The sequence below is a fragment of the Pseudonaja textilis genome, chromosome Z, assembly GCF_049901715.1.
Source record: "Pseudonaja textilis isolate UNSWEBS1 chromosome Z, rPseTex1.2, whole genome shotgun sequence".
NCBI lineage: Eukaryota > Metazoa > Chordata > Lepidosauria > Squamata > Elapidae > Pseudonaja > Pseudonaja textilis.
Window position 1 is genome coordinate 129,912,064 of NC_142008.1, and position 27,464 is coordinate 129,939,527.

At 38.2% G+C, this 27,464-nt stretch overlaps 2 protein-coding genes and 1 long non-coding RNA gene across 10 annotated transcripts in view; 2 read left to right on the forward strand and 1 right to left on the reverse strand.

Moving 5' to 3' along the window:
- Positions 1-248: 248 nt before the first annotated feature.
- MAZ (MYC associated zinc finger protein) lies at positions 249-15,401 on the reverse strand. 8 transcript variants are annotated; one of them, XM_026711848.2, is made up of 7 exons: positions 15,175-15,401; positions 12,765-12,851; positions 7,854-8,644; positions 4,635-4,698; positions 4,273-4,444; positions 2,328-2,535; positions 249-1,521 (listed from the first exon to the last, which is right to left on the reverse strand). In XM_026711848.2, the coding sequence occupies exons 1-6, from the start codon at positions 15,208-15,210 to the stop codon at positions 2,348-2,350; spliced, it is 1,338 nt and encodes a 445-aa protein (XP_026567633.1). In that variant the 5' UTR covers positions 15,211-15,401; the 3' UTR covers positions 249-1,521; positions 2,328-2,347. The 8 variants fall into 8 exon arrangements, with proteins under 8 accessions (XP_026567633.1, XP_026567632.1, XP_026567630.1 ...); XM_026711847.2 differs by having other exon boundaries at positions 12,765-12,854; XM_026711845.2 differs by lacking the exon at positions 15,175-15,401 and adding an exon at positions 14,415-15,109.
- LOC148124403 (uncharacterized) lies at positions 15,109-16,839 on the forward strand. The gene is made up of 2 exons (XR_015740438.1): positions 15,109-15,217; positions 16,416-16,839. It is a non-coding gene; the product is annotated as an uncharacterized LOC148124403 (long non-coding RNA).
- A 1,423-nt stretch (positions 16,840-18,262) lies between these two features.
- MVP (major vault protein) overlaps positions 18,263-27,464 on the forward strand; it is a 49,372-nt gene continuing 40,170 nt past the window's right edge. The window contains exon 1 of the mRNA XM_087918321.1: positions 18,263-18,392. The gene's annotated coding sequence lies outside the window, so the exon portion shown is untranslated. The remainder of the gene's footprint in view (positions 18,393-27,464) is intronic.

A 27,464-nucleotide genomic window follows, 5' to 3' on the forward strand; every position in this document is an offset into this window, starting at 1 on the left:
ACCCACTAAGCCATGACCCAGAAAGCGGTCCCATGAGTAATTGGAAGAAACAAGGAAGTGGTTTAGGAACTCACTTAGAATGGAAATATGCAACCTGATGTTTGATCCATTACACATTTTAAATAGATATGAAAGGTCCCAAGATAATATGATGATAAAAGAAGATGCAAGAGGAGCCAGGAACCGGGATACTTTTTTTTCCCCACAAAGTGATATCGAAATAATCTGACAATAAATCGACACAAGTGTGGATTTTTCCCTTCAATTGTTTTACTAAAATCTTTTGCTGCTGAGACACAGATTCAGAAAGGGCTCACAGAAGAGGAAAGGAGGGGTGCGGGGAAGGGCTTATGAGAGAAGGAACAGGGAGAGTGGATATAGATGGACACAGCTTCATTACATTTGTGTTAACAACAACAAAAGAAAAACCACAAAGGAGGGTTATTTTAAATGTCAGGGGATTTTTTTTTAATATATATAATACAAAAAAGCGAGAGACTCTAACCCCAAACTGTGGGGGGGTTGCATGCAACAAGGGAGGTGTTCAGCAGGTGGGGCATCAATGCTTGGTGCGAAGGGCTGATGCGCTTGGAACACGAATCACGAGAGAAGCTGAGGAATGGAGCATTAAAAGACACCATGGGAGAATGAGGCACTGGGCAAGGAGGGGAATGGAGAACACTCCACACTGAAGCCATGGAGAAAGAAATACAGCCCTTCTCCATCTCATCTCACTGCAGCTCCCACAAACCCAGCCATGAGCACCAGGCACCCAATGATGCCGCAAAACCCCAACCTGTACCTCCTTCTAACTCCTCTGTACGTTCCCCAAGTTTTGTCAACCTTTCAACCAACCCATTATTTCTAACTCTGTACTCCTCCTGCAACGCTGCTTACACTACTGTACCACAACTATTCCAGTCTTCAATCCCCCCTTGGTCTGTGAGGTTAGCTTACTAAGTCATTCTGTCTCATTATCTCATTCTTTTAGTGAAGTTCATTTGGGGGAAACAGGGGGCACTGCTGGAATAAGCAAGATCTACTGTGATAAAAGATAATCATTATTTGTCTTAGACCATGGACTACAGAAATGAATGTATTTCCAGGACTATTTTGAGGGCCACAAGTTAATAGTAAGGGAGTCAATAAAATGAGGGTGCTGTCAAAATGCACAAAGTCCTTTCATGGCCCTCTGAACAAGAGTTGTTGCTGAGGAGATGCTTTCCCAGCTCCACTATTTTATGAGCACAGGCAGGGGGAGAAAATGAATGAAACTGCCATTACATTGGAAACCCATATATGGCCACTGAATATCCATCTGGGCATGAAGGCTCCAGCTGCCAGTGAGGGAGAGGGATGGGACTGGGAGGATTGGCTTCTGTCTCCCCACTCCCAGAAATCACCAAGGCTGTGTGGGGAGGGCTTGGCTCACAACCGAAGCTCCCTCCATCGGCAGCACCGTGACGGCAGCTGGAGGTGGAGCCGAGACGGCTGCAGCGAGGGGGCAGACCTCACCCGTACCTGTGAAGGAAGACAAATAGAAAGTCAGAATGTTCATACCTGTTATTAGCCCAAGCTTTCAACTCGCTTCCTATATCCTCTTATTACTTTACACTAGTTCAGGTTTAGTAATCTGGTTTAATAAGGTAAAGAAGAGATGCAGCTATTCCTTCTTCAAAATACTCTATTTATCCACAGCCTGGTAGAATTTCTCTCTAAAAAGCTGAACAGATTAAGTATGTTAAGTCAGCATATGTTAATTAAATAAGGTCAGGCTAGCACTAGCTGTTAATCCTCATCCTGAGGACAATACGGACACTCTGTTTATCACTTAAATGCCTGGATTAGGAAACTGTAGAGTACAATGTAAAATAAAATGGATCTGTCCAAGATGCATAATGCAAGCAATCATCTGTAAAGGCAAAAAGAAGCTAAAACACTTACCAATGGATTTGTATCTGTTGATAACATAAAGGTATTTGTTGATATCCCTAACCCTCCTGGTTTTAACATTAATAAAAAACACCATAATCCCGTAGAAAAATATTCAGATAAATACAACACTCAATGGATTGTGTATGGCTTTTTAAAAATTACAGCTCAAATCCTGAAGATGAACCTGCAGGAAGATCAGTCAAATCACACTAGTCAGATACTGCTATATGCAGCACTTTAAACTGGCAAAAAGATGCTAAATTAGGATGCAGCTGCCCCAGGAAGCTGGGATTCTCCCTTTTCTCACTGAAAATATAAGGATACCTAAAGAACCCTAGGGGAAAAATGGGCCTCCCCTCCCCCTTCCCAGGACTGAAGGAAGCCGCTCTTGCCTGGTGGCCCGGCCAATGTTTCACCGCAGCGGTTGGCCCTCAGTGGCCGCGGCCCCTTCTCCTGCGTGCGTCTGCAGATGCCCGTTGAGCTGAGCTGGGGTCTTGCAGTGCACGCCACACAGCTTGCAAAGGAAACGCTCCAGCCGCGGGGCGGCTAGTCCATGGTCCTTGACCGCGTGGACCCTGAGGTAGGCCGCTGTGGTGAACCCTACGGGAGGGGGAGAAGGACAAAAACCAGCCAGGTCAGTGTCCGGCCTAATGAAAGCGTTAACCCGGTGTCCTGCAATGCTTGGCTGTGCTTCATTTTAGAGGTGGCTGTGTCTTGAAACTTAGTGAAAGATTCATTGCGACAAGCTTCCCTAATTTCAGAGACAGCTTCTCAGCCCAAAGACAGCTGTTTCTTGCCACCAAGCAAGTTATCACTGTACAAACAGCACATCCCACCCTAAGGGCAGCTGCATCTTGCTATAAGAATCAGTAGAGTACAAATAACCTAAATCTCTTAAAATAAAATCACCAAACCTTCAACAGAAATATTTTGGTACAAGAATGTCAGTAGAATACCCTTTCAAGAGATTTATAATGTTGTATTTCTATTATTTAATTCACTACAAACTTCAGAGCCAAAATTGAACAAAAAAAATAATAAACTCTGTTTTATGTTTCTGAGATTCCAGTTATATGAACATATGTTCTTAATATATGGATAGCACACATCTAGCAAAAATATAATCCAGGAGATATATTAAAAGCACTATTAAAATTTTAAAAATCCACCATAATTTTTAATTTTCACAATGTCTAATCGTTTTAATTAATGTATTAAGGTTGTTGCATTGTGAGATACTGTACTATCAGATGGATAGGGTTGGAACAGACACATCCACTGCAGATATTAGGCAATCGCCTTTCAACCATTCTTAAGATTATTTCTGGTACACTTCTATCAATTCATTGGACTATATCCGTAGAAATAAGAAGCATTACCTCTCACTTATACTGCATACTATAAATCTCTTCAGTGTCTTATAACTAAGGAAATGCTTTGACATACAAATGGGTGAAAGAAATATTGGGAACTATTTGTATTGCAAAGCAGTTTGCTTATTGTAAACAAATATAAATTGACAGCCTGATTAACATTTGCATATTAAGAGACTTCAGTTTCAGTAATTCACATTGTATTTCCCAGACATATTATGGATAATCTTAACAAGCCTCATCTGCATTTTTGCAGAATTGCTAAAGGACAGCAAATTTGGTTCCACATTTAAAGGTTTTTAATTGTATTTAAATCCAGCTTTTTTCCACAGAACATTTGCCAGAAGTCACCCCTTCCTTAAGGCTTCAGTCATTATACAAGGCTAGTTAGCTGTGTTCTAGCTGATGGAAATTATGCAGCTTATTTTAATTTTTATGGAAAAATAGCAATATTCAACTAGGTTAGAAACGGGGAAACTAATTCTAGTATTGCATTAGGTTACGAAGTCAATGAGGTGACTTAGACTGGCCATTCTCCCCCAGCTCTAGGAAGGCGGCAATGGCAACCCCCAACTGAAATGACTTGTACAGGGAGTTGCCAAATTTTGAAACTGATTTAAAGATACCCTTCCCACACACCATAAAAGAGAAAGTAATATCTAGAACAGATCTTAAAATTGGGAGTGGGGACTAATGCTGGGAATAGTACCTAGAAACCACATTGAGCTTAACTTTACCTTCAAACAGGTTAGCCAAGAATGAAGAGATTAATGACTGAGAGATTCCTGAAGGAAAGAGTAAGGGAAAGACTAAATTAATTTACTGGAATTAAATTCCAGTGAAACTGAATGAAACCTAAGAAAACCTGCACAGTTTTGCATATAGGGCTTCTTAGCATATTTTAAAAACAAGAGTTATATTTACAGCAGTTCAAATGTTACCCATCTGAGCCCTCTTCTCTTACCTTTGTTGCACAGTTCACAGACATGATTCGGCCCTTGGCTGTGTACTTTCATGTGGTCTGTGATATAGGCAGCACTCAGCATCTTTCCACACACATGACATGGCACCTTTTCCTCATGACGGACTGTGTGAGCACGTAGTCGATCCTTAGTGGCAAAAGCTGCTTCACAAGTCTGCAAAAATAGCAGCAAAAGAATTATATAAATGTTATAGCCATGGGTCCACTGCCCAATGCATTTAACAGCTAAAGACTAAAGTGTGCATAAGATTCCTTTTAATGTACAGATCACCCTCTTGCATCAGGAAGACTGCCCAGAACACCTGAGCATAAATAAGCACAACTTTATCAATGGGAAAAAATACCTCACATTTGAAGGGTCTCTCTGTTGAATGAACTTGTCGAACATGGCTGTTCAAATGGTCTGGACTGTGGGAGGAAAGGAAAAAAAGATGAAATGTAGTTTTCTTATACTCTAAATGGGTTGGGATGATTCCACTTATCCACCAAAAAACCCTTGTGTTGAGGAATCCGTTTTTTTACATTTGGGGGGAAACTGGAACAACACTGGTAAATTTCTTTCATAGGATTATATATTTTAAAACTGGAAAGAATCATATACTTAAGAGCTGCAAAAGCAGCACATACACAATAGGAACAGCCTTCAGAACTTTAGTTCCACTCTGGAAATTCTCATATGCACAATACATACTACTGATGGAAAATATTTCTGACACTTTAAAGAATTACAGTAACTAATGAGAATTTAGATGATTATATGCTGAACAATTCATAAGAAATTAATCAATTAAATGATTGATTAATCTGTAATGGATGTGTGGCAAATAGATATTTAAAAAGTCTCATGAGACAACAGAGCAGAATAAATCTGTTGGATTTATGGAAGACCCATATGGAGTAAGTTAAATCTGAAAATTATAATCCTGGAAGTGAGGGCCATTATATTTTTCATGTTTTAGAACATTTACTATTAAAAATGAATGTTTAACTACACCTAGTTAAATTTGAACTAATTTCTATAAGGAGATTTTGCTTTTAGCATTCATAATAATGGGAAATTTGTAAATAAGATTCAAGTGGTGTCTACTATAAAATAAAAATAGAAATGATTCATTGCAGACAGTGGTACATCCTCTATGTCTTATGAAATTCTCTTTGCTTCAGATTATACTTATACTTTGAATTCCATGATTGTCTTATTTAATAACCATTTGCAATTATCACAGTAATGAAAAAGTACTTTTACAACCAGTTCTCAACATTTATAGCCTTTACAGGTTTGTGAAGCAAAGGAAATCTCAAATCATAGGCAAAGTTGCAGTTTCACTTTGTGACTCCTTCCCTTACCAAACGTATCAGACTTTTTCTAATAAGTTTTTAATTATTATAAATTAGATGTTTAAAAATAGTGAAGATCTCTTGTATTTTTGAATCCAGAAAACCAATTCCTTTCATAAAACAAACTATAGGTATGTTAATTGTTCTTTTTGTAAGTTGCTTTTCTTAGGGATTTCAAAGTAAAATGTAGTAATTGTCCAACCTGGCAATTTCTTTGGGATGGCATTGCAGAATGTTAATATACTTTAAACATTAAAATATTGTATATTTAAAAAGCAAGGACATGGCTTCCGTAGTGGGGGAGGGAGAGTGAGGGTAGCAAATAAGAACTAAGGGAGATTGAGTACAATCAATCTTTTTGATTGCTTTTATCCATTTGCCTTCCACATAACAAGGTACAATTTTTATTCAGAATTGTCTTTTTTTCCAAAACAGCCAGAAAAATTTAATATCCTTATTATGCAAATAAGAGAAACTTAAGTATTTGGTAATACTTTTATCAGGTGGAACAATTTTTCCTGTGTATTTTTTTAATTCAACATTTGTGGGAATGTCTGAAACAGCAGCCTAGTTAAGATTTTTGCATTTCTAAAGCAAAACACAAATCCTTATTCTTTGAAACTCGACTTTAGGGCAAGTATGTAAAAAAGTGTAGTTCATGAACCATATGCATCTCATCAGTATCTGTTTGGTGGCCTCCAGAGTATGCAGGATCAAAACTGACTTCTTTGGTTTATTTTGGAGTGATTTTAAACAAACACTTTTGAAGCAAAATCTTAGATCTGTTCAAAATCCAAATTACCCTTTCCCTGCTTGTGTCTTGTTTTGAATCCTGGGTCTTCCCCGCTTTTTCAGTTCAAATTTTGAATTGAAGAAATTGTGCTCTGACTCCAGGTCTAACTACTATTTGAGATTTATTTCTCACTTCTATTCATGCCAGTGTTAAATAATTTATTTTTTCTTACAATGTATACCCTAAATTAAGCAGTTTCAATATTTTAGTCCAAGGTATTTCAGACTCTTTCTATTTTATGGTTCTATTTCTTCTGTGCAGGTATTTGTTGAAATATCCTGGAGTGCCAAAGTATTTCGTAGTAATTAAAACTTTTAACCATAGTACATTGACAAAATTAATACGCTTGTTGCCAAAACAGTACCACAATGTCATTGCTTGATACTCTTGCAAGATTTTAATTCTGAAAATGTATTTCCTTTTCCCACAAGCTGGTCTCATTGTTTGCTGCTTGATCCAAGAGTATTTTCTAATATGTAAAAAAATCACAGCCTGGAATCTTTTCAGACTCTTGTCATTTTGAGGAAAATGTAAGGCATTCCATGTTAACATGGAATTACTTAAGAGCTAAAAACAAAGTTCTCCCCAAATGTAGCATTCTAGCAATGACAAATTTTAAATTGTTTCCCCCACACTTCACGTATTGTCTTAGTATAGTCTTCCTCTCTAAATGGAGAAATTCTAAGTCATTTACTACTTAAAAAACATCTTTTTTTGAATGTCTTTGAAGAATTGTTTAAATTGTATCTATCTGATAATTTCACAGGTAATATTAAAATGAGTGTGCATTGGAATGAGTTTAAATGGTTTTTTCCCATTTCTTTTTAAATTCAAAAGATCTTTTTATGTTTTCTGAAGTTCCAAACTTAATTTTTAGTCTGCCAAGACATCTCAATTCACTTTTGGTACCTGGTGCACATAATAATCAGAAGTTTCACAGATTTTAAAATTCACTGGAACTATGGCAATAATTGGAAAGCTTTCAAGGTTGCACACTGTCATTTGATAGCCACACCAAGAAGAAATATGTTCTCACAATTGTTCACTAGTCTTCTCTCAGCTGGAATTTATGTAAAATAAGGAAATTGTTGCTAAGGTAAATGATGAAAAGCATGGATTTCCTAAGGAGTTGACTATCATGGGAACCCATAGAACTAAATGTCTACCAGTGTATCTCGGAATGTTACGTCAACATATTAAGAGATCTGGGGAAGTTAATAGAGGAAGGCATGATCTGACACACAAACTTTCCTAGATGATTTGGGAACTTGCAGTGTTATATTATTATGCCTTCCTAAGTCAGTTTGGCATGTTGTATGTGTATCTTAGTCTTTACCAAAAAGAGGAAATGTTTTTCTCAAATGTCTCATATAAGCACTTCAAAAATTCCCATATGAAGTACATCCTCCCTGAACCCTCAACTCCCTCATACCGAGAGAAACTCTTCCCACAGTGGCTGCAGATGTACGGCTTGTGCACAGCACCATCATGTGAACGGACATGATAGCTCATGCGGTCCTTCCGTTTGAACCGCTGCTGGCAGACAGGACATTGGTAGGGCTTCTCATCTGAATGTGACAACTTGTGCCGATTGAGATGATAGACATCCCGGAAGGCTTTCCCACACATCTCACAAGCATGATTCTTCCGGATACGTTTGCCTGATGCTGTTGTGGTCACTAGGCCTGCACCTGATCCTGCAGTATTTCCAGTACCCTCAGCAGGGGCAGGTGTTGCTGGGGCTGTACCACCAATGGCAGAAACACTAAGCAAGCTGAGGGGAACCATAGTGGGCATCTTCATGGTTGTGGGTCCAGCGCGAGAAGCTTTTGCTCCTGTGTGTATAGCTTCATGACGCCGCAAGTTGTAGCCATTCTTGAATTCTTTAGCACACAGGGAGCAAATGTAGGGCCCTTTACTCTTCGGTTTCTTCTGGGCCTCAGCTGCCTGGGGGTTGGCAGGAGCTACCTGTGGGGTAGGGGCTTGTGTGGTCTGAGTGGGTGGCACTACCTGCCCACTCCCACCTTCAGAGGCAGAAGGCTGCTGCTGTTTTAAGGCAGCTGTATCTACTGTGGAAGCAGCTGGTGCAGAAGCAGTGGCAGCAGCAACCACAGCAGCTGCAGCTGCTGTTTCTTGTGCTGCAGCCAAAACAGGCAGGAGGTCCACTTGGAGGGACTCAGCAGGGGTAGCTGTCTGTTGGGGAGGAGCAGTTGTGGTGGCAGTCTGAGGAAAGAGAGATTGTATAATTGAGTAACATAGCGATGAACAATCAAGACTGAAACTCTACAGTAATCTAGCAACTTAAATACAAAGATAAGTACATTCTTATTTCAAACGTAACCATAGTTTTTACTAGCAGAAAGAGCTGAGTTACTCAAGATGCAGCATATGCTGCTAAACAGAATAAAAGCAAATTCTTGCTTTTTAATATATTAATATTTGAGGGTTCAACTATGTGGAGAATTTCTGCTTTTCTGCTCCCAGAATGTATTACAGTGTCCCACTACTGAGACTAAAATAGTTTCCTTATTGCATTACAGATAAGTGACACGGTATGTGTATTTAAAATTGATTGTTTATAAATATAAGGAATGAAATCAGCATGTGTGCAATACCGTTAGAATAACTGTGGAAGAAAAGTAGCTGGCTTTTATGACAGCATAGAAGAGGAAGTAATTCCACAGTTCAGCAGAAAGATATTCTAATATGTTGAGTACTGTTGCATTTGTTTTCTGGAGAACGTCTTTCTCTACACTAAACTGAGGCAATCAGTTTTAATCTGCACAAACAGAAAATAAGTAGGAAAATTATCTCTACACTATTGTTTCTGCTCAAGATTCAGCTAGAGAAATAATCTATGTGTGGCACAAGGCCTTAACTGTCCTGCACTGCAAAGTGAAAATGCAGATATCCTGAATTATGAAAAAAAAAACCACTGTAGTTTATAATTATTTTTCTATTTAAATAATGCCTACTAGTAGTTTTAGCTTCCTGGAGAAACACTTTTAATTCTAGCTTAATGTTCTCAGTGCTGCAGAAACATTCATTCACATTAAAAGGGAGCTTATTTTCAAACCTCTAAGATAGATCTGCTTTTAATTAATGCTGAAGAATTATAATAGCAGTTTCCTTGGTATAAAATTAATTATATCTTCAAGTCTATGCTGTTGCTGTTAAATAAGTTTCTGAGTCAGTTTCAAAAATTGCTTTAAAACTAAACCTGAAACTGATTCCATAAAAATGACTACACAGTTGCCCAAACATGCTTGCTCTTAATATTTCAGGCAATTTATAGGCAAAATGAATAAGGGAAGGCCAACCCACTTCCTCAGAGCATTAGGTGATCAGCTATTACAAGGTAGGTTTATAGAACCCATCTAGAAAAAAAAAATAGTTGCATTTCAAAATGCATTCTTATACTGAACCATGCATATTTCAGTAAGTTTACCTAATTTCTCCCTAGTTGCCTAGAACATGGAACTCTGAGATTACAGTACTGCTGAAATTAAGTCAGTATGTATATGAGTCTTAAGCTTCAAAAATCAGCCAAGTCTAACAAAACATGAAGAACGTTACTGTTGTTACATTTAGGCATTTTATTTTGCCTTTCATACTTACAAAAGAAGTGCATCTTAACACCACATGGTATGAACCAGAACCGATTACATTCTGCATATTATCTGTACTGCTAATTTAAAAGGAAGGGTAGAAGTAGAGTCCAGATAATCCAAGGTATGGTATAAGTGAACAGTGATACTGCCATACCTATTTCAAAGAAAGATTCTCAGTATTATAGTGATTGCTCCAACCACTCAATAGAAAGCATGGAACAGGAACTATGATATAATTTTAACTCCTCCGAAATAATATGCAGAGGGATTGAATATATACTCTCGTGAAAAAGTAGAGAAAATGTTGCTTATTAAATAGATTTTATACAAATTATTGCTTGGTGATATAATAATCAATATACTGTGCATTCAGAAAGTATTCAGATCTCTTCAATGTTGTCAATTTCTTTATGTTGCAGCTGGATTCTACAGTTGTTAAAATTCTTTTTTTTCTCATTAATCTACACTCAGTACCTCATGACAAAGTGAAAACAGAATTTTAGAAATGTCCGTAAATGTACTAAAAAGAAAAAAAAACTGAACTATCACACTGGCATAGGTATTCAGATCCTTTGCAACAACACTTGGAATTTAGCTCCGGTGCCCCACATTTATCTAGATTGTTGCTGACATGCTTCTACGCCTTAATTGGAATCCACCTCTGGTAAATTAAACTGATTGGGCATAATTTGGAAAGGCACACATTTCTTTATGAAAGGTCTCACAGCTGAATGCATACGATAGCAAACCAAAAGCCATGAGGACAAAGGAACTGCCTGCAGAGTTCAGAGATAGGATTACTGCAAGACACAGATCTGGGGAAGATTACAGTAAAATTTCTGCTGCACTGAAGGCTCCTGTGAGCACTGTGGCCCCCATAATATTCAAATGAAGTAAGTTTGGCACAACCAGGACTTTTCCAAGAGTTGGTGCCTCGTCAAACTAAGCAATTGGGGGAGAAGGGTCTTATTGAAAGAGGTGACCAAGAACCTGATAATCAGAGTGAGAATGGGCTTCAGCAATTGGGACAAAGTTCCAGAAGTATAACCATCACTGTAGCCCTCCACCAATCTGGGCTTTATGGCAGAGTGGCTAAACGGAAGCCTCTTCTCAGTGCTAACACTTTGGAATTTGCAAACAAGCACCTGAAGGACTCTCAAACTGTGGGGAACAAAATTCTCTGGTCTGATGAAAGACTGAACTGTTTGGCCTCAATTCTAAATGTTATGTCTGAAGGAACCCAGACACCGCTCATCACCTGCCCAACAGTGAAGCATGATGGTGGCACCATCATGCTGTGGGTTTTTTTTTTCAGCAGCAGGGACTGGGAGACTGGTCAAGGGAAAGCTGAATGGAGCAAAGTACAGGGATGTCCTCAATGAAAACCTGCTCCACATTTCTCAGGATCTCAAACTGGGCCAAAGGTTCATTTCCAACACGAAAATGATCCTGAGAACACAGCCAAGACAACACAGGAATGGCTTATGGACAACCCTGTAAACGTGGTCCAGACAGAGCCCTGACTTGAACCGCACTGACCATCTCTGGAGGGACCTGAAAATGGCTGTCCACTGACAGTCACCATTCAACCTAACTGAGTTTGAGAGAATTTGCAAGGAAGAATGGAGGAAAATTCTCCAATCCAGGTGTGAAAAATTTACAAACATTCCTAAAATTTGGTTTTCACTTTTATTATGGGATACAGAGTATAGATTAATGAGAAAAAATGAATTTCAACAACTGTAGAATCAGGTTGCAGCATAACAAAATAGATAAATGTGAAGGAGTCTGAATACTTTCTGAATGCACTGTAAGTGTCCGGATCAGGCATTTGTTCATAATCTTTGAACAAATCTTAATTGGAAATAAATCCTAGTGAGTTCAGGAAGACATAGTCAAGAAACATGGAAAGAATTATTATTTCTCCTAAGTAACATGCCTTCAAAAAAGTGACCATAAAACACTACATAATCTTTGACCTACAATTTCAGAAGTTGATCTATATTAAAAAGTAGGCTTTAGTGCTTATTAAAAAAATAAATATATTTAGATACAATCTTTAAAAAGCAACACTTAGATTATGACAATCTTACATGCTTCTCTGTCCATGACAAAAGGTTGCCAAAATGGTAAGATAAACAAATCTAAGTCTTCCAAGATTATAGCTGTGGGAGGGGAGGGACTCTTTCACAGTTGCAACAGGTGAAAACTACTACTTGTTCTTATGGGGTACAAATAAAAATCCAAAGCAATCAAGCCACAAAATGAAGAGTAAAAGTGGGTAGATTTTGACTTATTCCTGGAAAAAAAAAGGCATCTCAGCTACTAGGTCAAAGACAGTCATTACTTCTTTCCTAGGACTGAAAGAAATGACTAGCCCAAGGAGCATTCAGCTGGGTTTGTGCCTAAAGAGGGACCAGAATTCACAGCTCCTAGTTTCTAGCCTGATGTTTTAATCACTACATTAAACTGGCTCTCACAAATTTTATTAGTCTTGGCCTAATCATTATTTCAGAGCCAATCATATAAAAATGAAAATGACTTCAAATAATAAATAAATTATTCTAAAACTCATTTATAGCAACAGCAACAACTTTCAATAAAATCTTGCAAAGAGTGTAATTACTGTTGATATACAAAAAAATTAACCTGCAATAGTGAGACACAGTTGCTTCTAGTAATTGTTTCCCAGAAGAATCAATTGATTTTCTTTTATTGCCTAAATATCTTACCTGAAAGGGACTTTGACTACAGCCCTGAGCAGCGAAAAATCTTGACTGGATTTCACTCCCAACCTGTAGAGGATTCTGAGTATGACTCTGCTAAAAAATCAAAATAAAGGAGATCAGGGAATTTTAATTTTAAAAAAGGATTCTCCTGAGAGGCAACTGCAAAAAACCAATCGATAGATAAATAATTTAGTGATTTCACAGGAAAACTGATTTGAACTGGACGAGGAGCTCATTATAAAAGATAAAATACCTTAAACCAGATAGCAGTACAATCCTTAGACAGGATAAAATATAAATGCAATTATAACTGCTGTAAAGATCAGAATAATTTTTATAACCTTTTATTTCCTTTATTTTTTCTTTGCTATTTACTTATTACTTTTCTTTTACCTTAATTTCTCTTTAAATTTTTATTGTGTTTATCTTACAAAAATTTTAATTAATTTTTTTAAATGTCAGCCATATTGAATTTTTGGTTTGAGAGAAAGCTCAAACTTTTCTTCATCTGAGCTAAATAATTTTAAGCACTGTATGCAAGTATGGACAAATTATGAATACAATGGGCAACTGAATTGAAAATAAAAAATAAAATAGAAAAATAATTTATAACATTATTTAAGTACATTAATTAGCACTCAAATCCAAATCACATGAAATAGTATATCAAAACAGATAGTTGATTATGCTTGTATGAAAATTTTCTATAAGGAGACTAGAAAAGATAACATGTAGATGCAGGCAGTTGCTGTATGAAATGTGCCTTATATTTCTGAAGGGTAGAATAAGGCTATAAAGGGGGGAGGATAAAGAGAAAGCTGCAGATGAAGTTAAGGTGTAGTGTCTAAAACTTAAGAAGACTGTTAATTTGAAGGAGAATCATTTAGAAGGTGCAATAAATTAAACTAAATGGTTTGAAAACTGAGTGGTGGCCTATCTTATAAACAGAAGGCTTAGGTTCTCCTTAGGAATTTCTGATCAGAAAGAACAGGTGAGGGGGGAATTACAGCACTACTACTAGATTAAAGAATAAGGGGAGCATACAACAGGAAGACATTTATCAATGTCTTTTGATAAACATTGAAGATGGAGGTTCAAAGAATTAAAAGTGGTAGCAAATTAAGACAAATGGTTAAAGAGAGTGGGGAAAAAAGACATGTTGAAGCAAATACAATCATCTTGACAAATACAACTGACTAGCCAGCCATATATACATTTTCTCCCAAAATATGAGAAGTAAATGAATATGAGAGATGTGCCTCTTAAAAGGCATATCTACACCTATTTATATAATCTTAACTCTTTGTTGGGGAAATGGAAGAATCTAGGATTTACATGTATGTTTGGGAATGGATTGCAGGTTTAAATAATTAAAAGGGCGAGCAAATTAATGGGGTGAGCAAAGGACAGGATGTTAAGGCAAGTCCCAGGCAACTCACATGGGGTGGGATTTGGCCACCAATTCACCCAAAATGTTAGAAAGTAAATAAATGGACTCATTATGCCTCTTATTAGTTAGTTATATCTACAGCTGCCTATTCAGATGGAAGAATTGGGGATTTTTCTGCATTATCTTGTGGCAAGAAACCATCTACCCTTGAGAATTCACAAAAAAAAACATAAAAGGAAACAGGTGAAAAATTCACACTACACCTGTTGGCACCAGAAGGTAGTCCATAGCCACCTCCTACTGTAAGTGCATGCGCTTGAGGGTAAGGAAATACCGGGCACCGGAAAATAGGAAGGAAGCACCTTCTGAGCATGGGTGGCCAAGTTCAAACTAATGCGGGGTGGAAACCCCTGGGATACTGGCCTGACAAGCAGGGAACCAACATGGATAAGGGGCATTATATTGGCCGAGGGAAGTTGGAGTGTGGAGATAGCAGGAGAAGATTATGTGTATGTGGCAAAAGTAGGGCGAGGCGACTGAGGGGTGCATATCTTGAGGGGCATTTTGGAAAGGAAGCTCCCTCGGAGTGGGGCTGAGGAGGCACCGAGGTAGCAAGTGGCAGAGAAAAAGGTGGGGAGCAACGCGAGGGGCTGGGCAGAGCAAGCGCGAGAGGGAGGTGACCGTTGACGGGGGAGAGAAGCGCGAGGGGCTGGGCACAGCGAGCGTAGAGAACGAGGGGGTAGAGGAGAGCAAGGCAACGCTGGGCGGAGGAGGTGACCGTTGGGGCAGTGTGAGGCGGACGGTGGGGGGGAGCGCGTGCCGAGTGCGCCCTGCTGGCCCGCGCGCACAAGGGCCCCCGCCCGCTGGGATTCCCGAGGGGAGGGGCGGGGCAGGGAGGATGTGAGTAGGGAGCCTAGAGCTCCAGCTTGCGCTCTGTTGTCCTTCCCTCCTCGCGCTTTCTCCCCCCCCCTTTTTTTTTGCGGAGAAGGGAGGGGGAAGGTGGAGGAAAAAAGGGGGGGTTACCTGGAAGATGAAGCTGCTCCAGTTGCTCGGGTCCATGGCGGCGGTAACGAGCAGGGGAGGGGGTTCAGCTCGACGAGAGGGGGGTCGGGAAGGGAGGGGAGAGAGTGGGGAGAAGCAGCAACGTGGCGCGGGCGGGGGGGAGTGAGGTGGGAGGGGGGAATAGAGCGAGGAGGCAGCGGCGCGAGGATTCCTTGGCGCGCACGCTGATTGGCCCCTTCTGCGCGCGCGCACGCTCTCCCCCCTCCCGCACCACAGCCTTTCTGAGCGGGTGGGGGAAAAGGGTGTGGAGAAGGCGGCAGGTAGTGATTGGGTGGGGCTGTAGTCCTCGCTCCCGACATGCGCGGAACCGTACGAAGGACCCCACGTGTGGTGCCTGCTGATTGGGCAGTCTGGAGAGCGCGTGACCGTAGGGCTCATTCTTTTAAAGACTAAAGTTGATTGGCCAATGCCAAGGCGGCCGCGCGCGAGTAACGGTTGTCTTTTTCTCCTCCCCGTTATTTTTTTTTTAACCTAAGTGACATGGACCCGTTTTACAAAATGGCCGCCAGCCTTGATCTTTTCACCTTCTGATGTCGTTACATCTTTGCTCTCAGCCGTCCATATTATTTATATTCTACTTTACATCTATTTAATCTTTACCGATAAAAAGTGCAAGAAGGATTAACGAAGTTCATATATTAACCTATTAAGTTTTAATTATTATATTGACCAGTAAAGCACTCTATTGCAGAGGACAAGTGAAGTCCCTTATAATGTAAAGTATACATGCACCTTGCGTTCGTGAGATGCTGTAACACAGGGAAGAGATTTTTTTTCTTCTAGCAAAACTATTCAGGAAGTATAGTGCCTTCCTTTCTTGTAATTTAGGCAGCATGCAAAAGAATAAATAAAAGTATTATCAATGTTTAAATAATAAATTGGTTTAAAATTCTTTGCGGGCAAAAAGCAATTCAAGTAAATTAATAAGTTATCTTGATTTTAGCATAAATGCTTGGGTGAAAAGACATCTCGAGTAGGCAAAGATGGCATTAGGCAAGCCTATACTCCAAAAACAAAATTTTTACTGCTGGATAACTGTTGGGCCACAATACAAGGAAGTGCATTTTTAAATACGTTTTTATTTTAACTATTTTACCTGCTCCTATAGAAAAATGGGATATAAATCAAGGTGAAAGACAATAAGAGCAATAGATTGATCCAATGGTTTTAACTGCTTTGTTTTCCTTTTTGTATACTGTTAGGTGCTCCTTTGATGAAGAGGTTAAGGAAAGGCAACCAGGAGTTCTAGTGCCATCTTATGCACAAAGCCAGCTGAGTGACCTTGGGCCAGTCCTTTTCTTTCAACCATAGGAAAAAGACATTCGCAAGCCACTTCTGAAAAACCTAGTCAAGAAAATTGCAGGGACTAATCTAGGCAATTCCAAGATTCGGACACAATTCAACAGGAGGAAAATTCTTCAAGAAATATGTAGTAGAAATTAATAATAATAGATATGCTATCGCAGAACTGTGAGAGCTGCACAACTTATAGCTAGTCAGAACTCTGAACAGCTCATTGTCATTTGCCAAAACTTGCTGGGAAGTTCTCATTTTTTTAAATTGAAAGATGTATTTCTGCTGAACAATAACCTAAAATAAAATAACATTTCTTTATACTGGAAAAAATATGCAATTCTGATTTTCACTTATATTACAGTCTGCTTTCTTCTAAGGAAATCGAACAATATAAAGTCGCTGAATTGATACCTGCATGCTGAAATTCAATAGGATTGCCATATTGGGAATATATATATATATAAAACTATTGATCACGACAAGAAGATCCAAATATAATGACTCTGCATGATGTGCCTTATTCAGTAAAGTTATTGAAACCATGGTTAAATCATGGTTTGATTTGAATTCTTTTAGTAGTTCTCGAGCCAATTAACATCATTGGATCAGGATATGAGCCTAATCTTTCTCTAATACTGATATTTGTATTACTTTGATTTGCATACAATACTACCTATTTAACAAAGTGTTCAAAATCCACTTTACCATAGTCCAGATAAGCTGTTTTCACATAGCATCTTGGATCACAAATTAGCCAATTGCTTTTGTGTGTGGTCATTTTATGTCTTGGTATGTTGATCTCAAACTTGCACTGTTGAATAAAATCACAAGAACCAGGGCATCTGTTGATGTAATCCTACTTTGCTTGGATATCTGCACAAGAGACAAATAATATGTCCATGTTACCATGCCAATGCCACCTACTGTAATTTACAGCTGACAGGATGCGAGAGATAATGGTGGCATTTATGTGATCCTCTCTTCGTGCATCATTTTGTTATCAGTGTTTTGCTGCAAATGCCACAAATGCCCATCCATTTTTGATATATCTATTTTCTGTGGATCATCTTTTCCAGTTGCAGATTTTTTTGGTGCCAGTTTCTAAATTGCTCTAGCAAATTCCAAGAATTTTGTTTTAAAATAAAGATCAGCATTTCTTTGTATTATCTGGTCGGAGCAAATAAGATTATCAAAAAGATGACTCTGAAAAGATGACTTCTGTATATCTCGCCAGATTATTACCAGATGACAATAGCAAAAAGTGAATTCGTTGCAGCTGTGCAATCCAGGTGTATGCACATTTATAGTACTCAATCGAATTGATTCAATGTGTTGAAATCTTAAACATATCTTAATCATGTTTATCGTAGGAGCAATACTAACGTTTCGTGCCAAAATACGGTAGGAGAAAGTCAAAGAAAATGGCTGATGAGTCAAACGATTACAGCTAAAAGAGACACACACTTTCCTGTTTGTTCACCCAGTCCTTTCAACTGGCCAAGTTACTTACAGATATATAATAACAAATTACATTTCTGGTAATTCCACCAACTAATTTTCTCTTAACACATGCGGACTGCGCATGCCAATTCCGCGCTCGTAGATCAGAAAGACGCATGCGCTCCAGAAAGGAACGAAACGTGCACGGAGAGATGCGGAGGCGCTGCGAAAACAATATGCTCGTGCTCGACAGCCCTGGTCTCTGTCGCGCGCGCCTGAACGCAAGAGAAGTTGTAAATAAATTAAGGCGCATGCGCCTCAAGGGTCTTGTGATTTCAGATTTACACTCTGTCCGCCGCGGAGTGATAGAAACTCGGTTTACGCATGCGTTTTTCCACAAATGTGAGAATGCGGGATAATATGACGCATGCGTAATAAGAACGGCAAGTAATTCTACTTTCCGGGTGACGACGGGAGGTGCGGTCGATCTTTTATTGAATGTTTGGGCTAGGTTGAAGGTTTGAACAGCTATTTAAATAATTGCATTTAGATTGGTGCTCCGAATGGGTTTATTGACAAGACTTACCTTTGCTGCGCCATTAGGTGTATTTTATAGAATTTTCCCTCCCGCTTCTCGTTGGGAATCCGAATTGATATGTAGAAGTGAATTTTTCTGTTTTTGCAAAAAACATGGGGGCACTTTTAAATATCCAATCCCATCACACTATACTTCAAAATTCCTTTTGAAATCTTCACTCGACCCCAACCTTCCTGAAAGAGGATGTTAGAAGAATTGAGGAGTCCATGCTACTCTCTGAGTTTGGTTGTTTTCTTGCAGACGTTTCATTACCCAAACTAGGTAGCATTATCAATGCTAGTAAGGAGTGGGGTTTGCCTCAATTTATATTCTAGTGGCTTGCCCTGTAAAAATATAAATTGAGAGCAAATCCTTCTAGCACTGATTACGTTATCTGGCTTGGAAAATGAACCATCTGCAAAAAAACAACCAAGCTCAAGAGAGCACCTCATTTCAAGCCTAACCTACAAACATTAACTTTTATCAGGAAAAAAATTATTGGTCTGATTTTCTGAGCCGGGTTACCAATAAAACACAAATGAAGCTGCTGGAAGTAAAGTATTTTATTCATTCAAGATGTACTGAGGTTAAAGAAAGCCTATATCATTAGGGACCTATCAGTAGAGGTATATATTATGTGGTGAGCTTTGATGTTTACATTTACAGATTGAGGTGCTCCTGCCCTGGGTTGTGATCCTAAGATGCATGCTGGATGTGTATATTAGAATGTTGGCCTTGAGGTCATGTGAAGTCTGGAGAAAGGAAAAGATTGCCTTCAGATTTAGAGAGGGAATCAAATGGAGTATTGACATAAAAGATTTCCCTTATCAACCTAATGGGCAGATCAGAAGCTTTTAATTTTTAATAAGGGCATTCCAGAAATGTGATGTTCCACTTTTATTTCTGCAGTACTCATTCTTTCTCAAAATTGAGAGAAAAGAGATTGCAGACAGAGTGTTCAATAAAGCATATGCAGACTATTTTCCTGAAGCTCGCCTACATTTTACTGCTAAGCATTTTTATTAAAAAAACACTGACAGTACACTGAGTTATATACATTCTTAAAATTACATTTTTAAATTTTTTAAAATTAAATTTTTAAAACCATATGATGTCATGTGCAACTACATAAAGAGAGCAGCCCTTCAGCTAATGGTTAATGTCACAGTACTGCCTGAAGCTTTAGAGATAATCAGTTTGGATGATATAGTAAAATTCCATCATTCTGGAACAAAATCAAAAGGTTTATACTTAATAACCTCTCAACCCAGTATGGCTGGCACATTCTGCAGGAACTTCCCAACTGTCAGCTCTACCATATGTAAGATCCAAAATGATATACTATATAAAGCAACAAAAGGAGTTCATTTGTTCACAAAAAATAGTCCAAATTGAATGTAGTATGCATTGCATTCTAAGGAGTAACCAGATTTCTTTGCAATACACCAGTTGATCTATGGGTTTTCTGGGCCAGTCAATCCCTCTCAGCCAAACCCTTCTCACAGGGGAGGTTGTTGTCGGGAAAGTAAGAAGGAGAATTAGGTACGTTTGCCATCTTGAGTTATGTATAAAAATAATAAAAGGCTGGAAATAAGTATCATTAGAAGACAGGTATGAGATGATGCCATAAATTATTAGTTAAATCTTACGTATGTAAGAAATAAAGATAGATAAGATATCTAGGTCTTCTTGCCATATCTTTAATTAAATTCATTGCTAAAAGGAAGACAACCCTATACAGAGAAAAAACTTGGAGAAAGCAAACCCAGATAAACATAGACAAAGATTCATTGCAGTGCTCAGCTTCCCATCAATTGCCAACTCCAGCTGAAAACATACTTGGAGTTTCCACGCTCACACTCCCATATGTACACAGATGTAACATGTTCAAATGTACACCTATCTGAATGTGAGAATATATATATGTCAGAAGACATACTCTAGGACCCGAATATAGGCATATATTTAACTGAATTAATAACTAATTGAATCAGATGGATATAGTGTTATCTATATTATTTTACACAGATAAAACAACGTTTTCTAAATGTTAGTATATTTGACTTTACTTATTACATATCTGTCATCAGAAATTCGGGCAGTATAAAAGTGTTATATTACTCAACTGGATAAATAAAATCAATTGTCTGTAAAATTAGCCTACTGACATAAGGAATTGATTCACGACTATTTTCTCACAGACTTCTCTCACCCATTAAAACCCCCACACAGTTACAAATGTTCTCTACTTTTCTCCCAGTAGAAACAGAGGAGGAGGAGATTTTACTTATATATGTATATATATAATATATATATATTATATATATATATATCATATATTTATATATATAATATATATAATATATGTATATTTATAATTACATACAGTATATATGTATATGTGTTTTCTTAAGTTTTCATGGGTACTTACATGTATGGCATTCAGCTTTGTTCGGGTATTTTCCCGTCATTGTGGTTGTGCTTTTAAATTTGTAGCATTTGTGCAGAATCTCATCTGCCATCATCAGGCTTCTTTATGATGGCAGATGAGATTCTGCCAAACGTGCTACAACTTAAAAGCACAACTACAATGACGTGGGAAAATACCTGAACAAAGCTGAATGCCATATATGTATATGTATATATATAAAATATATAGAGCTTGCTCTTTCTGTGAACTATCCTTAAATATCACATTTGGATTCTTACTATGTTACAAAGCACCTGGTTATGACATTGAACATGTAAACAAGATAAATTCACTACTAACTTGGGCAACATACTGCCCACACGCTTTTATCTTTCTGGTGACTTTACTCTACCTCATATTAACTGGAGCCTAAATGAATGTACAACTGAACCCTATATAATATATATAATATATGTATATTTATAATTACATACAGTATATATTATATATGTATATATAAAATATATGTATATTACCACAGAAGAGACTATCATGTTTACCAATCAGATCGTGAAATTCATAGAGGAGGTGGTGTTGCTATCTTCTATAAAAAGTCCTTAGAAAACATCCAAGATACCCAGGAGCTTGCTCTTCCTGAGACCATCATCTGTGAACTATCCTTAAATATCACATTTCGATTCTTACTATGTTACAGAGCAGCTGGTTATGACATTGAACAAGTAAACAAGATAAATTCACTACTAACATGGGCAACATACTGCCTACACGCTTTTTTCTTTCTGGTGACTTTAATCTACCTCATATTAACTGGACCCTAAATGAATGTACAACTGAACCCATACATGCAACCTTCTACAATGCTGTTACAAATCTGGGACTGGAACAACTAGTAACCAACAATACTAGACTTAACAACTGCCTCTCATCTTCTGCAATAGTTTGAATTTAATTTACAGAATACAACTAAAGAACGCTTATCCAAGAGTGACCACAATATGATTGACTTTTGTCTCAACATATGCCCACACAAAAATCATCACAATGACGTAATTCCCAACTATAACTTCAAAAAAGGCAACTATGATCTTATAGACAACGATCTCTCATCCCTTGATTGGCAATCTCTATTCACTGGATGCAATACTGTTGAAGACCATTACAACATATTTTTACTTGAAGTCAAAAGAGTCATCAAACTATATGTACCAACAACAACTCCCAAAACAAAAAAAAACATTACCCATAACAATAAGGAAACTTCAATCCAAAAAGAGATCACTCTGGCGGAAAAACAAATCTGGTCACATTGCCAAGTTCAAAAGCTGATACAAAAATTTATGCCACCAGATAAAAACTGAATGCACCAATTATCACATTAAACAAGAGGAAAACCTTGTATGCACCAATTCTACCCGTGCTTTTTACAATTTTGTAAACAACAAACAAAGATTCAAGGTCCATCCCACCCCTGATAGAACTTAATGGTAAAGACTGCAACGACGGCACCATTAAAGCCAACATCTTTAACGCATTCTTTGGCTCCGTATTTTTAAACAACAATGGATCATGCCCAGTATTTCCTAGCCAAACTACAGAAAACTACAATGATCTAATACATATTGATTTTACAGAAGACAATGTTGAAAAAGCACTACGCAATCTAAAACCATCTCTTACCTATTGGACTGGACAGAATATGTGCCTACTTCTTTAAAAAGCTATCCACTGCCATAGCAGAACCTCTACATAATCTTTGAAAAATCTTTCAGGACCAGCTGCTTGTCTAACCTATTGTCACAAGCCACGGTCATCCCCATCTTCAAAAAGGGAGCCTAGTTGAAAATTACAGACCAATCTCTTTATGCTGTGTCACCTGTAAAGTCATGGAATCAATTATTAACCAATCCATTATCCTCCACTTAGAGACAAACAATCTACTCTCCAATAAACAATTTGGTTTCAGAAAAAAACTATCCTGTAATCTGCAATTCTTACACTGCAGAAACATATGGACTACACAACTCGATCAGGGCAAAGCAATAGATGCAATCTACATAGACTTCTGTAAAGCCTTTGATTCAGTGGTACACAACAAACTACTCCTAAAACTAAAATCTTATGGTATCTCTGGACAACTGCATAACTGGATAGAAGCATTCCTCTCAAACAGACAACAAATGGTCAAAATTGGGAGTGTCCTATCAAATTCTGTACCTGTCAACAGTGGTGTCCCCCAAGGCAGTGTTCTAGGACCAACTCTCTTCATACTCTACATAAATGACCTCTGTGATCATATTAAGAGCAACTGCATTCTTTTCGCTGATGATGTAAAGCTATTCAACACCACAGACAATACTACTACCCTTCAAAAAGATCTTGACTATGTATCAGAATGGTCAAACAAATGGCAACTTCAAATCTCAACAAATAAATGCTCTGTCTTACATATTGGCAAAAAAAAATCAGAAAATAAAATACAAGCTGAATAATCAAGACCTTGTTGATGATCCAAGCTCTGTAAAGGACCTTGGAATACTCATCTCTAATGATCTAAGTGCTAGAGCCCACTGTAACAACATAGCCAAAAAGGCATTAAGAGTTGTTAACCTAATCTTAGTAGTTTTTTCTCTGGTAATATCACACTACTAACCAGAGCATACAAAACATTTGCTAGACCAATACTCGAATACAGCTCATCAGTCTGGAATCCACATTACATATCTGATATTAGCACAGTTGATAAAGTCCAGAAATATTTCACAAGAAGAGTTTTCCACTCCTCTACTCATTGTAGAATAACTTATGCCACCAGACTTGAAATTCTAGACCTAGAAAACCTTGAATTACGCCGTCTTCGGTCTGATCTAAGTATGGTATATAAAATCATACATTGCAATGTCCTACCAGTCAATGAATACTTCAGCTTCAACCACTAGAGCAAACAATAGATACAAACTCAAGGTTAACCACACCAAACTTGATTTCAGGAAATACGACTTCAGCAACAGAGTGGTCAGTGTCTGGAATACTCTACCTGACTCTGTGGTTTCTTCCCCAAACTCCAAAAACTTCAGCTTTAGACTTTCTACTATTGACCTCACCCCTTTCCTAAGAGGTCTGTAGGGGGCCTGCATAAGCGCATCAACGTGCCTACCGTCTCTGTCTTATTGTTTCTTTTATTTTTCTTAAATGTACCCATTTCATGTATTCATAACTATGTCTATACTTATACCTATTATCTTGTAAGCGATTGACAAATCAAAATAAATAAATAAATAAAAAAAAAATATGTATTCATTTATTTGACCGCTGTAAATTGTAGCTCTAGGCTAAAAATGATCTAAGAAAAGTTCCACTTAAAAGGGAAGACAAGAGGCGAGAACATAACTGGATAGAGAAATTAAGTGGAAAAGTTAACAGAATGTGTGAGAGAAAGAAAAAACCCAAGTCTTTCAAAAGGATTAAATCCAAAAGGCAAACAGCAGTTTCAGGCTCTTTTTGAAAGCCATCTGCATTTTGCTGTGATGATGTCTCCAACTTTTCTGCTGGGTGACTACCATTGTCTGAACTAAAGTATGCAGAATTTACATATATACTCAGCTTCGTGTGAAATAATGTTAGCAATGCCCATGGGTTATATTTAGGACTAACTCAATACCTGTGCTTCGCTATGTGGTCAGGCTTAGTTTTGGGGGAGGAAAATAAGGGAGGGGGATGTACCTCTGCTTACCAGCATCCATCAGTAATCATCTGGCTAGCATCCCGTCAGTGTGTGAGAGAGTTGAGGGCTATTTGGAAACTGAAACAGTATTTGCTACATGAGCAAAAAGAGACAGCAAGGAGGCTGGGCGTGGCTTAGCTCAACTGTTCTATACTAAAGCTGGTTACTGCTGTGAAACTGAAACTCCTCTCCTTTGCTTACGTTTTGCAGGTGGGGAGGGGGAGTAGATCTCCTTGGCATCAGAGCGCATTAATAATATAGGCAATACTAATGCTCTGATGGTCATTTCAAAAAATCCTTTCTTAGCACCTAGAAGCCAAGAGGAACATATGTGCCAAATTTCAAGTTTGTAGGCTTTATGGTTTTGGAGGTTTTATGATGATGCGTGAGTGATATTTTGCTTTTATATATATAGATAAACATGATAATTTAAAATATACAGGCATATAGGTGACATCAGAAAGGGCAATATAAAAATAAGGCAAAGAAAACATGCACAGCATAATTTAGGAATTATTTACAACTCCTTTATTAGCAGTGCCCCTGTTTTCGCTGGGATGCAGTGGGTTGCTTCATATGCTGGGTTATTCTTCATATTTTGGGCTATCTGACTGGTGTTGGAGTGGCAGTCGTGGTGTGTTAAATGGAGTATAACCAGCATCCCAAACCAAGACCAACTTCCTCTCAGAGTGGGGATTGTCTTCTGTTAAATTTTATTACTTTTTTGAATAATTGTATAATTTGTTTTTTTACAGAACAGGCAAATAAAAACTAACATAAACTAACAATCAGAAAGAAAAATAGGTGCAAAAAGTAACTTAGAAAAAGGAAACAAAATATAGAAAAGGAATGACTTTCAATTTTCTTTTCCAAGCATATAAAATCTCACAGGTGATATTTATCTATAGCCCCAATCTTCTCTGGTGTAGCCCATTTTTTAACTCCCTCCCTTCACAACATTTTACTCATTCTATTAATGTTTCTGTTATCTTGCTGACAAACAAGCAAAGTCTCAATCTTCCTTTATATAATTTCTTTCCAATACTTTTTAGGAAACAATAAATATAAGAATAGATTGTAAGTAAAATAAAAATATAGAAATAAAAATTTAAAATACAAATAAAGAATAAATAAACAAGGGAAATCTCAAATAGTCTGACTTTGGGAATTCTCTCCAATCTTCTAACCAGAAATAATAATGACTGGGTTTCTTATTTGCTTCTTTGAAATGAAAGAACATGTTAAACTGTGTGTACTTTCTCTGTAGGGATTAATTAGGGAGTCCATTTTTACATTGCCTCTGTCTTCTGTTTTTCTGTTTGGATTGTATTTATTTTTCACATCTCTACGTCATCTCACATACTCTGGATGGCCTATTATAAAAACATAAAAAGTGATATAAAAACAAATAAAAATGGAGGTAAAATATAATTAAAAATGTTAAAATTAAAGCATTAAAAAGGCAGAGAAATGACCCCTCATATCAGCATAGGGTTGAATAACACTCTTCAACCCCCATGCCAATTGGCAGAGCAGGGTCTTTAACTCTCTTGAAAGAACAAGAGTCGGGCACCACCTCCTCTCTGGGCCTGATATATACCAAAGAGTGGGGGCAACCACAGAAAAGGCTGCCATTTTGAATCTCACCAGTTGAAATTCTTTTAACTGATGGGATTTGCAACATACCTTCCCTGCGGGACCAGGTGGGATAGGACAGTGTGATAGGGATGAGACAGATCCTCAGGTAACCCAATCCCATACCATGAACAACTTTAAAGATGATAACGAAGACCTTTAATAGAACCTGGAAACAAATTGGCACCCAATGCAGCTCCCGTAGCAAAGGTGTTTCAATTCAAGAGGCACCCAAAACTGCTTGCATTGCTTACTGTATCCAGCTGTAGCTTCTGAAGACTCTTCAACGGTAGCCCCAGGTAGAGTGCATTGCAGTAGTCAAGGGGTGTCAAACTCGGTTTCAATGAGGGCCACATCAGGGTTGTGTTTGACCTCGGTGTGTGTGTGTCAGAGGGTATGTAGCCAGGAGCATGGCCAGCTTAACATCACTTGTGTTATGGAAGCACCTGTGGTGGCCCAAGCGCTCTGCCAGTGGAAACACACTCCTGAGCACTGTTTTCAGCTGTGACATCCTCCTGTAACCCTCTGCCACTGAAAACGGAGCTCGGGGGAGCAGGCACAGACCTCTTGAGCTCTGTTTTCCCTGGCAGAGGCACCCTGGGCCAATCCACTATTTCCAGGGCAGCCCCGTGGGCCAGATCTGAGCTGAATCCAGTCTGCAGGCCTTGAGTTTGATAGCCCTGCAGTAGTCCATATGGGAGATGATCAGGGTATGAGGAGGGGACTGAAAGAAAGACTTCACACAATCTAGGAAAGGGTATATAACAAATACACAACACCAAGTTGCATAACCCCATGTATATCTATGTACATGTGCCAACCTACTATGTGCCCATCTATATACATATGAACAGGGAAGCACAGAGTAAACTGCCTACTGTCTTGTGTGCTCTATTCTCTGTCACATGACCAGAAGAATAGCCTATACTGGAGCAGTATTACTGTCTCATCTCAGGAATGCCCCAGGCAATATTTATCTTTCCAAAATATCTGAGATGAGGAGTTAAACACTACAAAGGCTTCCATACAAAATTTTCTTTATTGGATTATATTAGGCATCCTCAAGGAATAACTCACAGTTATGTTGAGATTCATCTAATGTCCAATCTTTGCATAGTCGTCTTCATAGTGTGAAAAGATGGCCTCAGTCA

What these genes read in the sequence shown, in the direction of transcription:
- MAZ (XM_087918314.1), bottom strand. Translation starts at nt 14,609, where the DNA reads ATGCCCCTTATCCATGTTGGTTCCCTGCTTGTCAGGCCAGTATCCCAG. An exon ending in GTAGTCAAAGTCCCTTTCAG is followed by an intron (nt 8,645 to 12,764) that starts GTAAGATATTTA and finishes CTCTTTCCTCAG; the next exon opens with ACTGCCACCACAACTGCTCC. An exon ending in TGTGGGAAGAGTTTCTCTCG is followed by an intron (nt 4,699 to 7,853) that starts GTATGAGGGAGT and finishes TTCCTCCCACAG; the next exon opens with TCCAGACCATTTGAACAGCC.